Here is a 16870-nt window from a genome sequence, read left to right as displayed (position 1 = left end):
GCCCTTAAAAGGTTGTATTAGTTATGAAGTAATGCAGGGACCTGGGCAAACAACAAAAATTCACATATTGAGTTCAAATCAACGCACCCAAAGCAAAGCTGCTTTATAGGACTGAAACTCCTCTCAGTTTCACTTTTGGCCATATCATGTTTTTCCAATTATATCCTCCACCCTTTTTTTTTTTTTTTTAAATAATCACAAGAACCACTCACCATACGCTTGCTTTCCATACTGCCTAATTATGTCTACAGGCCAAAAATACCCATACGAATGGTAGCCTGCTGTTACAGGTAACTCACTGAAGGAGGCAGTGGCCTAGTGTATCAAATTGTACTACCCCATCCTAAAAATTCACAGAAGTCCCTGGAATAGGTAAGATTTTATTATTTAGCTACTCTAAAGTCATTCTATTCTTTCAGAAGTGAGTGAACTAATATGTCAACAGAAAAAAGTAACACTTTTCTGTCACTTTCTTACCTTTTCCAGTTCTTTAACAATTGTAATTTCACAAAGCTACACTAGTGCTATCTAAAAACCAAAGACGAACCATTCTGTGAATACTTTACATACAAATCATCTGATTATAGACAAATCACCTGAATGTTATCTCAAAAATGCTGATGTAGGCTGAAACAATAGAACAGAAGGGCCACCAGCAACACCTAACTGAGCCCAACATCCTTGGATGACACTTCATGTCTAGATAGATAGGTCAACATAGGAGCTGTGTATCTAAACGAAGAAAAAAACAGTTTGGACCAAAAAAATGCCCCCCCAAAATTCCTTCATTTCCTCTCTGGCAGTCTGACTAAAGCCAATTTAGGCACTACAAAGCAACTACAGGCAAGCTAGGAAAAAAGAGTGGAAATTAGCCCATGAGACACTAATGGAGGCATAGGGGAAGCGAGATGACCAGAGGATATCGCAATCATTTTTGTGTTTCTTCAGTTAACCTTGCAGCATGAAAAACAAAACAAGCTCTAAATAAGTTTAATGCAGAAAAAGCAAGCAATAAGATTTCAATCATCCTATGTAATAATGGACATGAAACAACTGTGAGACATCCCAAATATTACCCTACTGAGTGGGACAGTAGTAATGTATGAGAACATGAGCAATCTCTCATTCCTATAATGATTGTTCACTATTTATAAGCATATCATTGACACAAAACTGTCACTGTTTATGAAATGTCAAAAAAACCCAACCAAACTAGAGCACTATATTTTAAAGCCACATTTAATTATATGAGTTTCTAGTCTGCCAAAATGTGAACGTAAATGAATTATTAAAAGTAGAATTATTGTTATAACAATTAATTAAATTGAATTATTAAAAATTCCTTTTGGAAAGGCTGAATATGGTACTTTATGAGAAATGTGTGTTTCCTGAAAAGCAGGACCTTTCTTCCCCAAGATGCTTTTGCATGAGCTTAAGAGAAAATTGTTCCAAATACTGTAACATCTAGTCAAAAGACATAGAAAGTAGTCTTCATCTAGCTCCTTGTGATACATTTGTATCATTCACCACATACCAAATGCAACCCTACACAGAAAAGATTGTTAACAAATTGCATCTGAGGAATTGCTTTTTATTTTCTTTACAGTCCGCTTCAATTAGCATAACTTGATTGTCCCAAGTCAGACAAGCTAGGATGGAAAGGTATACACCTACATACATACTCTCTCTTTATTTTTCATGTCAATTAACACCATGATGTATTTTAAAAGGCTGATACTCCACAACAACTAGTTTTCCCCTTTATTAAATACTTTATTATACACAGAATCTGAAGTCAGTTTTGATTCCTGGCTCCACACATCAAAACCTTCATGTGACCACAAGTCACAAAACTGTGTTCCTTGCAGAAGAGGAGAAGAAGAGTCACCAGAAGGGAAATTCTCCAACAGAAGCTGGTAACAGCTCCCCATGGGATCTGTCTCCCTTCTGGGAGGCCACAAGGACCTGCGAAAGGCAGCGCAGTAGCGGCTGCTGCCTCGCTTCATCCCACAATTAGAGATTTGTATTACCCAACAACTTCGTAACAACACACGCTGCTTCTGGTCCCGGTACAGAAACCTCAACCTGAAGCCACTCAGGAGCCCCACGTGGCTAAGATGTCTGAGGCTACTTGCTCTATGATATTTGTTAGCAAAGAAACTGTGTTACCTTAATATTAAGGATCTGGTCTTTCAAAACATCAGTTCTCTCTCATGCCACACAAGTTAAGTGGGGTCTTGTCTTGCTGGTGCCTATCAGAAGCTTAAAGGCTGGTCAAAGATCAAGAGGTGTGAACATGTATGACTCCTTAAATGAAAGATGTACATTAAAAATAAATTTCTATGGTCAAAGCAGAATTTACTGCCTTGGCATGGAAGTTCAGTTACCAAGAGTTTGGGCAGCAATGCAATTTCCTGGAAAGTTTCAGGTATAACTTTTACATTCAAGAACAAGTTGCTTACAGTACCTCTCCCCCTCTCACTGCGCCACGCATCTAACCTTCTGACTTGTAACATTTTCTTTCCAGGAGTAGGATCCAAAATTCTTATTATGGATTTTTATTTAACTGAGGTACACACACCAATACCAGAGAATTTGTATTTTACAGAGTTTTTAAAACAAATGTCCTCACCAAAGTGACGAGACCTGGAGTGCTGAAGACCTGATGAACCAAACAGAAATCAATCATATTATAATAACACAAGAGATACCAGAGATTGGTTCTAAAGTTAGGACAACTTAGAAAAAGGTTAAAAAAAATTAATTAAAACACACGTACACATACAGTAATTGGTAGGAATTAAAATTATTAAAAATTAACTACAAAATTCCATTTTAACACAAACACCTTTAACTCAAGAAACATATATATTACTATTTTTTAACTTTCTTTAATAACAGTGTCTCTCTTACTTATCTAGTCATTGGATACCACTGCAAGACATCCAGTATTTTGTTTGTATCTAAGTTTAGCACAGGGGAATCAGACATTACCAGGATGCTTAAGTAGAAATAGTTTTTGTTATGCAACTCAAACTGGTCAAACATACAAAAAGTATGAGTTGCAGCCACAAAACCAGCAGAAAGCTAAGAAAACCAAGTTATAAATTAAAATGTAAACAGAAAACAACTTCGGAAAAAGGGGGAGGAAGCATTTCTAAATATGCTGGCTAAGAATTGATACGTACGTGAACTACTTTGTGTGTCACAGTAGACATGATGAGATAGTAGTTTAGTGATGTGGAAAACTGACAGAAAAGTGACATCTAATGAACTGGAGAACAGTCTCACAAGGCAAGCTGGGTAAGCCCTAACTCCTTGCGATCGAAGATGACATAAACATGAGAAAATACCTTACAGAGAAAAATTCTACTGAGGTAGACATATTGGTGAGGTGTTGAGCACACCAAACTTCAGAGACCAGAGAAATAAATATTAGACAAAAGCAACCCAATTCTGTCCTCACACATTTACTGGTGGGGAATGGCATTTTTCTTTGCCAAGTAACTTATCTGAGAGGATACAACTCTGGTATCAGCTCACCTACTCTTTCCACTCTGAAGTGTGCACTTAAAATAATAACAGACCAAAGGCATATTTCTACCTAATAAACTGCAAAATTCTTACTCCAGGAATTTCCTTTTTGGCTTATTTCTGAAGACATAAGTTTTTTTAAAAAAAAAACAATGAGAATCAGGTGTGGTAATCTCTCCTTTTACCTTAAAGGATTAGGCATTTTACTCATGTAAATGTATTAATCACAATTAGAATTGCATCAAAATAAATTAGGAAAAATAAGAACTCAGATTTTTTTCTGCGAACTTCTGCTCCCTTATATTTAGAGCACTTCTGTCATGAACAGGTACAGTATTTTAAGCCAACATCTCCAGTCACACTGTAGGGTAATTATTAGGTATTAACAAGTAGGAATTTGCAAAACAGATTAAAACAAAAAATTCAAAATAGTATATCCTAAAAACACTTCATTTCTTTGACTTAGAACTAGTCAACATTAAATGCAAAATTATGACAGTCTATACTGATATTACTTTTAGTTTCATAAAATTATTTTCTCTACTTCTTGCTCCTTTTCATACACAGTAATTCAGTTCTGGTTCAGTTCTTCTCTACTTGTTATAGAAATTTCAGTTCTACAATTAATCTTCACCACCAATGGCTTTTGAGACACCTAAGGTTTAACCGTAATTTCATTTACGTAAATATTAACTGTGTTATTCATCTTTTAAAAAGTTGAACAGTTAGAATGATGAATATGCTAAGGCATATAACCATTCAAGTAAGTATAAACAAGGCAGAGTTTATTAGCTTTGTTGGCAAAATAAATTACAAGTAACCTTCTGAATGTCTAACACCAATCAAAATGATCTTTCTTATGAAAAAAATTAAAACCAAGATTAATATAAGCAGATTTAATGTCTGTTGATCTAAATTATTCAAACAGAACATCTCAACCAATCTCAATCAACACAGAAATTGTACAAAGCTGACTACTGCTCAATATTGCCAAGCAGGAGCAACGTGAAATCTGGCACCACATAATTCAAAGCACAGCTGAAGCTGCCCAAGGTATTTCTTTCCAAGGTTTTCTTAAATTGAAAGAAAAGGAAAAATTGCTACCTACATTTGAGACGTTCCAGAGCTCAGTGACAGAGCAGAGGCAGATTTCAAAATGTTCTCCTAAGCTTTCCTCATGGAATTACACCTCATCCTGAGGAAACCTACCTATAAGGGAAAGTTCCTGCATAATGAATTGGGGTGTGACTCTCAATGTCCATGCAGATACCATTGTTCTCTACTATGGACTCAGGCACCCAAACCAGTTAGGGCAGATTTCACTGATAGGGCAGATTTCACTGGTGTTAACTGACCTTATGCATAGGACTCTAGCCTGCAGCAAAAACGCAACTTTTATCTCAATTAAGAGTGTGGTTTTAAGATATGGCTGAACCCATCTAACCTCAGGATGAGACCAAAAGCATACTAGTCTCATGCTTCTCCATTCCCATGCCTTCTATCCCCACGTGCTCCTACCACTTCTCTTGAAAGTACAGGATGCTCAACTTCTCCATGGTGGGCTTTCAGCTCCCATTATCGAGTCAGATGGGCCTCAGTACTCCGAAAAGCAGAACACCCCTACCAGCTGCACGCCAGTTACTCTGGCTCAGCTGTATCTTAAAAGTACACTCCAAGATAAATTACTTGACATTTGTCACAGGCTAAGCCTATACTCACAAGCAGTTGTTACAGGTTAGCTGATAGGTGTTAATGTGATAAGCCCTAATAAACTGACCCCGACTTTGAGACTTAAGAGCAAATCTTTGTATTGTTTAACTTCAGCCACATAAATACAGCCAGAACAAATTAAAACAAAAGCTACTCAGTTTAGCAGCTCACCAGTTAACTACGCTCAGCTACTCTAACATTTAGATGAGGTCCACATTCAACAACAGCTTACTTTCATCCCCACTGCAGTATCACGCTAACACAGTCCAACCTGCTTAGTGTTAAGTCTGATATACACTTATCGAATGGGACATTAAAAAGTACCAGTGGTGGACTGAAAGGAAGTTTCTGTTAGCCACAAAAATATTTTGCAGGTAAAAGCACAGGAAGGATAGAGGATCACAGCTGAAAACTGAAATAATGGCTGGGAAATGGAGCTGAAATGTGCACTTCTGAGGAACATCACTGCATGATGCAATGGGTCTCAAAGGGAGGGAGAAAAATACAGGACCTGAAGGCAGGGAAAGAAGTCTTATAAACAGAACTGAAGTTTAAAATTCCATGAATAAAGATTACAGCACAGCATTATGCTACCTACTACCAAACATACTTCAGTAATCCCAGCAGTCTCCAAACATACCCCAAATAAATAAATAAATACAGGTGCTGAACTCAAACTGAGAAATAAACTTCCACTGGGAAATTACATTTCCCCAACACATAAGGCAGTTGATTCTAATCAAACAAACCCCATTTCTTTCCTAAGGCAAGTCTGCTGTCTCAATTTCATTTAGTTTTTGCATGGAAGTACAGTCTTTTGAATTTCCTACTTAAACTTCCATAAAGTGTTTTTGAGGGACTTCTGTTTTACAGAATATTTGCATGGTTTGAACTAAAGTTATCCTCTGTTGACCTTCTATTTTACACACTGGTGTCCCGGCTTCTCCTTTGTTCCACAAAGCCCCTCATTTGTAAGCAACTTTGAGGGTTCAACCACAGGTTATGCATGCACATCCAACATACAAATCTCAAGTTAGAATAGGTTCTGTCCACATGGGGAGTCATTTATGCACATTTATGTTTTGAAACCTAAACCTGAGTGCATCAGACAGCACCAGGTAGGTACGTCTGATCAACAGCTTAAATAAGTCCTCACACATTTGATAGCTCCCACCTTGGAGATATTCAACAGCTGTCTGGACATGGTTGTAGGCAACAGGCTCCAGGTGGCCCTGCTTGAGCAGGGTGGTTGGCCAAGATGACCTCCAGGGTCCCTTCCAACCTCATGCTTTCTGTGACAGTCTGTAATACTTAATTGCATTTATTTAAGCACCTTCCTAGAAGTCATGGACATCGACAGCACAACTATCTACAGAACTTCATCTCTCTCTAAAAGAAAATACCATCAGCATCATAAAATTTAAGCTAATTGTTTTAAGGCACCTATTGGTTTACAATTGTAATTTAGTATAATTATTACTAAGTTAGGATTAAAAGAAAAAAATCTATTCATGCTATGAAAGCAACTACCTGTAACACTTCCATATACAAAATCAGCTGTAAAAGACTTATGTTTCCCAATAAAGATGTGATAGTGTGTCTGGAGTGGAGCAGGGAGACTCGAGCACTGAACTCCAAACTCCGATTTCATTGCAGAAAGCAAGCCGGTAGCACAGGGGCACTCAACACAACTCCAGTGTGTATAACGGGTATCAAAACAAGACTACTTGCCTTTATGTTGACAATTAGCTGTAATATGTGAACAACTTCATGAATCTCCACATAAAATAAATGACACTATCGATTAATGCAATGTACAAAAAAAAAAAAAGCATAATCTGTAAGATGTGTACCATTTCAACAACAGATAAAAGGGGCAAAAGCAGAGCACCCCCGAAGTCCCCAACCAATACCAATGTGTTTACACTCACGCATTGTCCTGGTTTCAGCTGGGATAGAGTTAATTTTCTTTCTAGTAGCTGGTATAGTGTTACGTTTTAGATTCAGTACGAGAAGAATGTCGATAACACACTGATGTTTTCAGTTGTTGCTGAGCAGTGCTTAGACTAAGTCAAGGATTTTTCAGCTTCTCATGCCCAGCCAGCAAGAAGGCTGGAGGGGCACAAGAAGCTGGGAGGGGACACAGCCAGGGCAGCTGACCCAAACCGGCCAAAGGGGTATTCCATACCATTGGACATTATGCCCAGTATATAAACTGGGAGGAGCTGGCCAGGGGGTGCAGATCACTGCTCAGATTCTAACTGGGCATCGGTCAGCGAGTGGTAAGCAACTGCACTGCGCATCACTTGTTTTGTATATTCCAGTTCTTTTATTATTGTCATTTTATTATTGTTATTATTCTCGTTATTATTTTCTTGCTTTCTGTTCTATCAAGCTGTTCTTATCTCAACCCACGAGTTTTACTTCATTCTTCCCCCAATTCTCTCCCCCATCCCACTGGGTGGGGGGGAAGTGAGTGAGCGGCTACATGGTGCTTAGTTGCTGGCTGGGGTTAAACCACGACACACATGCAGGATGAAGCCCCTCCAAGAAAAGATTAAGAAATGACTATTATTTTATCTTATAAACAGCAATCACAAAAAAACCCCACCACCAAACATTTAGGCATAAGAACACGTGCAAGAAAATGTGAATGTAGGACTGGGTCATAACTTCTAGAAAAAAAGAAAGTAAGAACTGCCATAAAATTACTGATGTCTCTGTGTGTACGCATGTATTTCGAAGTCCTCCTGATTGAACTCTTCCAGTTCACTGTATCAGCAAAAATATTCATTACGTTACACTGAATCAGCAAAAATATCCACACAAAAAACTATGACTTGTGCAAAGTTAATGCTTCCTGCTTCAAAAGGAGAATGGATCTGCTGCTTTAGAAGCATCACTAGCTCCAGGATGCCTTGAAAGCCAGATGCTGAACACTTCAAGTTTCCAGTGTTACAATAGAAACTGAATGAACTAAAGGATGGAGAGAGTACAAACAGAAAAGAAAGCAAGAAAAAATTTCTTCAAGTCAACTACTTCCAGCCTGTCAAAATATTCAAAATTGACCATTATATTTAACAATCAGTGAAAGATCATCCCAAGGTGATTACTCAAGGACTGAGAATGAAAGTCACTTCTCATTCGTACTCTGTCAGCATTTTAATAACGTTAAACCACATCCTTAACTTGCTATTCATGCACTTTTTCCTCTATAACCTTAGCCTTGTCATGTGATGTCAAACTTAGCTGTAAGTGAATGTATGTTCAAACAAGAATTTTGAGATGAACATTCAGACAGCTTTGACCAGGCAATCTAGGTATCATCAATTACCACCACGCTTTTAGCTTTCTAACAACTCAAATTTATTTCCGAAAGCCTTCAGCCTGAATTTGCCTCATTATTAACCACAATTCTTCCCCCACAATGTGCAACTCAGCAATCTCCAGTAATATGTATTCAAATAAAAAAACACATAGTTATGCAATAAGAAACAAAACCAGGGCTTATCTATTCTGCAACTTTTCCCCCTTCTAGCCAAAACAATTCATTAACATTATGAAATACAACTCTTACTCATCAGAAAAAAACAATACAAAATGTTCCTGCTCAGTTTCTGAAGCTCACAAAAGGAGATCTTCCTGCTTTTGCTTAATAGTAATCTCTCTCTCACATGAGTTTAAAAACAAAAAACAAACCCACACAATTTTCCTCCTCAGGTTTAATTTAGGGTAAATTATAAACACTTGCTAACAAACATGCTACAGACCAGAAGCCTAATTCTTTCACAGCTGTAATCTCCAAGTAAGAGAAATGAGCTGCTGACTTGTAAAATGCTGCAAGTGGATATAAATCTCTAAGATACTTAAATAGAAATAGTTCCAGAATATTCATCAAGATCAAAGCAAAAGAAAAGTCAAAGATGCATATTTGACAAACTGGACAGTATACTTTCTTGTAGTGGTATGACCGGCAGCATGTATTGCTGCCCAGTCTGGGACTACAGTGACTGTATGACATTTTAATACACAGTCCAAATAACTTTAGTAGTAGTAGTAGAAATGAGTGATAATCATTAAGGTGTGTTGACCCACCCCTGCCCGACTTTAAGCCTTTCTATGTTCCAAACAATAGTACTAGTTTAAAACAAAAAACAAACAAACAAAAAAACAAAACAAAAAACCAACACAAAATCAACCACAAAACAAACACATTAAAAGCATATGTACCAAACGCTGCAATTTTGTATATACAAAATATCAATCATGACCAAAGCAAATCATACGCCTGTACTAGCAAGAGTAGGCTACAAAGAACAGGTCAGATAGACATATCAATCTTAACCATTTTACATCTTGCAAATCTGTAAATACATTGTTATTTTCAGTGAGAGTCAGCCCTGGAAGATGGTATCTGACCCCATGATACACTGTACTACAAGACCTTTCTGATTTCACCAAGGCTTCACACAGGGTGGCACAGCAAGGGAAGCAGCATACTGGGGCCAGCGTAACATGAGCTTTGCGTCTTTGTACAGCAAATGTAAATCCTCAGCCACCCTGATGGTTCAAACACCTTTCACAAGATGCACCCCTGGGCAAAAGTCCGGGCTAAAAAAAGGCCTTGAGACACTCAAGTAACTGAGATGTCAGAAACGACTATGTGGATCTCTTCCTCCCCCCAAAAGTCCCTTCAAAATACATCAAATCGGTCATAGCAATATTTGCTATGAATAAAAGCTGTTTAAATATATCTCAAATATTTAACTACTGTCATCCACAACAGCCTTTCCTAGAATGGCTTTACACACCACTAGCACAAAAAATTTACACTAAAGAATTATTTGTGCAACACTGGAAAAAGGGCTACCCCATGAATGTGTCACTCCACAGCAATTATCTGAACAATCTATTAATAGTACAGTTTATAATCTTGTCTGCCTGATGTATCTAGCACTATGCTTATATATTGCTTCAATGACCATTTCAAGACTATTACATAATACATCAAATATAGCCACAATTCAGTGCAAAGAAAATAAAATTCATTCTTACAGAAAAGCAACATTTTAGTACAACACTAAAGCAGCTTTACTGAAGTCTAATCTTCACAATCATTTAAACAGTTCACAAGCAGCTTGCTTGCTTGAACTCTTACAGCAATTTTCCATTAACAAGTTTATTTAAAACATAATTTATCAAAATAACACAATCATTTATAAAACAAACACAGAGCTGCAAGATAGACTTTAAAGACTGAGAAAACCAAATTACTCTCCAAGATTGCTTTGTTAGTACCACACTGTTGTTCCTTTTAAATACACACGCAGATTCTAGCAGAAATTTACTCTTTGGGAAGCACTGGAAGTTTTGATCATGGTGTATTGCCCACTGTAAAACAGTGGGGGAAATAGCAAAAAAACCCAAACCAAAACAAAACAAACACACCAAAACACAACGGTAAGACAGAGGAATCCTTTTAATATCAACAGTCAAGTGAGAAAAACCAATCAGAAAGGCATGGAGCCTCCTTTGACAGCTGTAACCTCTGAAAAGCCAATCCACACGCACAGGGGTTTGGCCGAGGCGGAGACATGGATTCATTGAAGAAATTCTTGAGGGTGCATTTACTATCGGCTCTACATACAAGTACAGACACATTAGGCGACAGCCTGTGTCTAAGCCTTATACAACTCTAAGGAGCACAAGAGTCGATGTTTAAAGATCAGTAAGACGAACCAGTACATTCAAACGACACCAGAACTGTAGGCAAGGACTTTCAAAGTGGTGCTGTCCTACTGCTTGTCAAAAACCCCAGAAACTTACCTTTACTTAAGCGGACAAAAGCCTCCCCCCCCCCCCAGCACTATAAGAAGAACAAGCATCGTGTATCTATTTTTTAACACTTGCTGGTTTATTTAGAACTCATCTAAACGCTTAAAATCCTAACGCTTAACGCAACACGTCCAGCTGATGCGTCCGACATCCGATGTGCACCGTGCAGCGCAAAACATCTCTCTCGAAAAAAAGTACGACCAGGACGCGCGCTCGTTACAACTACCGAGAATTTCTCCCACAGCATCTGCAGCAGGGAACGAGCCCTACGAGCCACAGCTGCTCGCCGTCCCCTCCAGCCCCTACCCTGCCAGCGCACATGCGGACAACCTGTAGCAAGCGCAAAGCGCAGCCCACAGCGGTCCTCTGCTTTCAGCGGGGGCCGACAAGGCAAAAGGCCGCTTGTCACTACACCCGCTGAAGCGCCCGGTTTGCCCCCGCGGCGTGAAAAACCACGCTGCTCCGGCTCGGGGCCGCGCAGCTGAACGGGGCACTCTCCAGCGCCTTCTGCCACGGCGGGAAGCGAGAGGCAGGGCGTCCCGTTCCCGCTTGCCTCCGCTCCCCGTCCGCGGAGCCGCCGCCGGTCCGCCCCGCTCCCGCTCCCCGCGCACAAGGGGAAGCGGCGGCAGCAAAGGCACGCTACGCCAACTGCGGCCGCAGCGCTCGCTCGCTCATTCAGAGATGCATCCTGCGCCTTCCTCCTTCTTACGCTAGCGTAAAGGCCTCCCCCCCCCACCACCCCCCCCACTAATCAAAACACTCGCGAGTCGGGACGCAAAGAAGATGGCGGAGCAGGGCCCGCTTACGGCGTCGGACAGCAGTTTACGCTGCGCTCTTTGCGCAGGGCCCCGTAAGAACCGTGCAGCGCTGCGGTGGGGAGCGTGCGTAGTGCGCTTGGTGAATGCCAATGGCCTATTTCCCGTGAGGGGAGGGGGGTGTCTGATAAACAATGGTGCCCCCCCTGCGCGGCTCCCTTACCGATTCCTCCTCTTTCTCCATCCCCGTGGGCATCTGCGGCACAGCCCGGTTGATGGAGACGCAGTCGTTGAGGTCGGGCATGTCCTTGCCGCGGTAGATGGGCAGCGGTTTGGCGGCGTCTAGCGCCCGGGCTCGGAAGGAGAGTTTGCTCATTGTCTCCCCCTCACAATAACACCCCGGGGCCGGGCGGGCGGGGGGGGGGGGCCTTCAGTGCGGCCTCGCCGCCGCCTCCCAGCCGCTCCCGCACCCGGCCCGCACCACCATGGAGGGTCCCGCCGCCCCGGAACAGCTCTCCGCGGGGCCGCCCGTAGCTCACAGCTCACGCCCCGCAGCCCTAGATCCGCGCCGGGCTCGCTCGATCCGCTCCCTGCGCCATGGCAAACATGGCGGACATTAACCAAAGCGGCCAGCGATCCCGACAGCCAACGCGAGAGCTCGGGGGGGGGGGGGTGGAGGAGGAGGTGGGGGGGGGAGAGGCGAGGAGGGAGGAGAGAAGGAGAGGGGGCAGCCGCGGTGCGCGCGCAGCCGAAGGCGGGAGGCTGAGGGGAGCTGGGGGGGGGGGCGGCGGCGGGGACGCGGCCGTGTGAGGCGGGACGGGACGGTGCCCGCTGAGGCGAGACGAGACGTGTGGGGAAATGGCGGGGGGGGGGGAGAGAAAGGAACTCGCTGTCCCCCGCCCGCCGCTGACGGGCGGAGCATCGGGAGGAGCTTGTGACTGGAAAAAACGGCGCCGGGACGGGCGGTGGCTGCGAACGATGCGCCCCGCCGGCTGCCGGCCGCCCCCGGGGCGGTGAGAGGCAGCGAGGGTCACCTCCGTGGCGGGTGGCGGGAAGCCCGTGTGGTGACTGCGAGGCGGTGAAGGGCGGGCTCCTTCTCTGCGGGGCTGGAGCCCGCCTCGCCGGCCCCGGGTTCCTCTCCAAAGGGCTCTCACCGTTAGCTGTTTGGGGATTAAAACGTTTTAGCAATAAAGACAGCCGTCAGGAGAACTAGCTTCACTTACTGTTACAAACCAACGCTTCAGAAACAAACTCAGACCTGCTCGGGTTTTCTTTCTTTCTTTTTCTTTCTTTCCCTTCCTCAAGAGAGATGTCCTGTATTGCTCTCCGCACGGACTGAGCCTCGAAGAGATGTTAAGTTCTGCGTACGGCAAAATAAGGTGCTTCTCATGCACAGAAGAAGTTTGTATTAAAGACCTGTCCGTAGGTCTGGAGTTACTGGGGGGTAGCTGTGCGGTGCGTGCTCGTTGACGCTCTTTGGCCGTAGAAGTGCCTCGCTCCTGTTCGGTTCGGCCCGCTTTTTCAAAGGATGAAACGCCAGAGAGGAACAAGGCGTCTGACTGGGAGAGAAAAAACCCGAGTTCTCCACATAGAGAAAGCCACAGTCCTCTACCGATCCAGGGCTTCCCACGTCGGTTCAGTGTATTGACTTTAGTCAGCAAAGCCCTTCATCAAAGACCTGTAGTACTTCAAATACCTTGTCACTTCCATATTATTTTGACACCCTGAGATCAGGCCAGCTGCTTTTTCTCAACTCCACCGTAGAGCTCACAGGAGTTGTCAGTGCAATCTTCCGTCTCTGAAGTAAACTGGAACTGTTAGGCAGACAAAACTTGACGATGTTACCGTTTGGACCACAGTGCCAACTGTATCTAATATGCCCTTTTTTTGATTAAAAAAAAAAAAAAAGCTTGACCCAAGAGGTTCAGTCTCTGAATTGCCGTTCATTTTTAGTTACCTGCTGCATTTGTTATTTATATGGTTTTATATAGCAAATACAACTACTGTTCATGATAAACACATGACTTACAAAACGAAGAATAAAGAACTGTGTCAGCCAGAGAGAGAGATAAGGAAGATGAAATAAGTGCAGTAATACACAAGAGGAAAAAAGAAGCAGCAATAACATTACATTCATGAGCCATGGACTCAAATTAGCTTGGGAAAGAGAGCTGGAAATTATATTAGCTACTCCTGTGAAAGCATCAGGTCAATGTTCAGTAATAGTCATATGAACAAATGAAGCTTTAAAAATTATGAGAAAAAGGAACAGAGAACAAAACTATGATAGATTGCACTTATTTATAATTCACTTAAAATATTTTTAGTCATAAAGATAGACAATTCTTGACTTGGATTAGAATTAACGCGCAAATATTTAAAAGTTGTATAGTTTCTAGCTTAGAACGTATAGTTCAGCACCAGTTTAGAAGTGGCCGAACTTCCAACACCCAAAATCGTTTTGATACCTCCAGATTGATTCTCAGTTGATTGGTAGCAGCAGACGGTTGCCATTTTCCAAAGAGTAATTGCGACGCACTTCTGCCTGAAGTTGTCTTGTTTATCCGCTACTTAAATGTGTGCCTAAAATAAATGCTGAACCGAATTCAACCCCACCTGCCAGGACCCACCTTCACATTTTGGCACAGACATTAAAAATTGTACCCACGAGTGAGCTTCCCCTACAGTTGTTGACAAACAACATACGAGGGTCATGAATTCCAGTCTCAGTAAATAAAATGCATTTTCAGCTCATGTTTCATGAATTTTCCTTATAAATACCATTACACAGATGCTGTTATGGCCCTGCTGTACAGATAACGTGCGTTTGAAAAGGTTACGTTAGCTGCATGGAACAGGCAGTTCCTCCTGAAGTACTTCCTCAAGTAGTTAAAAGACAAGAAGGACTTTCCTCTTTCTGCTTCCCTTCTAGCAAGAAAGAGGCATTTTACACACTGCCGTCAGATATTTTTGCTTTTTCAGTTAGCACAACTGAACAATAGATAGCAATAACCTTTTCCCTTTGTGTCCATGTTCTGTTCTTTTTCACTGCTTAAACAACAACAAAAAAAGAACAAAAATGCAACATATTTACCCTCGAGGTGGCTCTTAGCCCTAAACTCATCCCATTATTTTATTTCTACAAGCAATGCAATTTTTTTAAAATTATGCCCTGTAGGATTCTGAGTGTTTTTATGTAGTCAAAAAAGCCATTGCACAGAGCCGAATGTGGGTAGAACTAAAGGTTCAACTTACACTAGCTTAGCTTTAAGCCAGAACCACACATCTTTTCAGTACATACTCTGATCTCTTCATCTTGTAAAATATTACAGGTTTTCTGAAGAATTTCAGCTGTAAAAAAATTATGAGCTGTATTCGACCTATAGATAACTTACTTTTGATGCAGAAATGAAGGAAACAATGTCTCAAACAAAAGTACTTGTTCAGTAGTTGAATTCTGACTTGCCTTCGTATTTTCTGTGCAAGATAACGCAACTGAATATGCACACTTGCATACTGGATAGGCCAAAAATACCCAAATTTCTTTTGAACACATATATCAAGAGAAATGTTAGAGCTATATAGGCTTGGGTGCTTTATCACGTCCTTGCTTTTGGTTCTGCTTCTCCATAGTGACATTTAACACAAGGAATGCTTGTTCTCACTGTAGCTGCCTACAGCCTGGGACATTTCTGGTGGTCTTTTTGCAAGTTTTTCCTGTTCTTTTTTTTTTCTTTTTTTCCCTAATAATATACATCTCCCTGCATTAGCCTTACATTAAACAGAAGCATCACTTATGGACGGTTATGTCAAGAAATCTCAATGTACATTATTGCAATACGATATGTCATGAGGATGTAATAGTTCTTTGTTTTGTGTGTTGTTACCTTATAAGTACAAGAAGTAGTAAAAAAAAAAAAATAAATGCATGGACAGTATAGAAACAGAGACTACAGAAGCGGTTAATGGCCTCCGAAAAGGGATGGTGTTGTTCATCAGCCTTGTGGGGTGTTTGAAACCTCAATTAATTGTGCGATGTTAGAAGATAACTAGTATTTTAGGGTGCTAATGACTTGACTGTAGATACACAAAAATAATCATCAAGATATGAAGTGTATAGAAGAATTGTCTTCTGCAACGTGCCAGGTACACACTGCATGAGGGTTAGAAGATGCGATTAAGAAAGTGATGCTGACGAATCTATGCTAACAAGTATTTCCGATGTCACTGATACAGCCATTGTACATTCAGGATTCCTGCCTCGTTAGCAGCAGCAGCAGCAGCCTCATTATAGAGTGTTTTGATCTCATGTTTAAGCAAAGCTTCACTAGATGGGAGCCTAAAAGTAGCCAGGAGGCTGGCTTAGTAACTTCAGCACAAGGGAAAGTGCCGAGCTTTCCAGGAGATATATGAATGGACTAGGGGAGTCTTTTTAAAGGTTATGAAGTCCTTCTTTCTCCCTATGTCTGAGAACTCCTATTGAAGTGAAAGGAACCTCTGTCCCATTCATTTCAAAGGGGGTTTTGTCAGGAAAAAGAGCTTGATCAAAGTAGCTACTAAGCATGCTTAGTGGCTAATGTTCAGAGTTAAATGTATCAGCTGTTCCAAACCATTTCTATTTCAAATTATTCAAAGGGTTTAGGGGACTGGCAGCCTGCACATTTTCCTCTTTAAGGTCACCAAAACCTGTCAGCCAAAACCTGAAATCTAGTATGGAATAGCTTCTTGGGAGATTTAAAGCTCTGAATGAAAATTATGAAAGTTGAAAATTGAGCTAAAAACTGGAGCCCAACAGCAACAGACACTATACAAAACTAAATAAAAAGGCAGCTATGAAAATAGCTGATTGCCCACATTATAGCAGGAAGGTAAAATGATGAAAAATGCTCGAGCTAGGAAGCAGCAGGAAGCTCCTGATTTAGGAGTTTTATACCAAAAATATCCATGTCAAGAAATACGTTTAAAATGAAAGGAAAGCGTGCTTTATGTCTGAAGGTTAACATAGGCATCGGGAGGGGTCATCAGCTCTTTAAAGG

The 16870-nt window shown here is 41.4% G+C and overlaps 1 protein-coding gene across 1 annotated transcript in view; it reads right to left on the bottom strand.

The window, feature by feature from the left end:
- Positions 1–12470, bottom strand: part of EPC2 (enhancer of polycomb homolog 2) — a 51519-nt gene extending 39049 nt beyond the window's left edge. The window contains exon 1 of the mRNA XM_052791378.1: positions 12058–12470. Coding sequence (XP_052647338.1) covers positions 12058–12210 — 153 coding nt within the window. The 5' untranslated portion in view covers positions 12211–12470. The remainder of the gene's footprint in view (positions 1–12057) is intronic.
- Between the last annotated feature and the right edge of the window lie 4400 nt (positions 12471–16870).

This window comes from Harpia harpyja, chromosome 7 (genome assembly GCF_026419915.1).
Source record: "Harpia harpyja isolate bHarHar1 chromosome 7, bHarHar1 primary haplotype, whole genome shotgun sequence".
Lineage (NCBI taxonomy): Eukaryota > Metazoa > Chordata > Aves > Accipitriformes > Accipitridae > Harpia > Harpia harpyja.
This window is presented reverse-complemented; position numbering and strand designations above follow the sequence as displayed.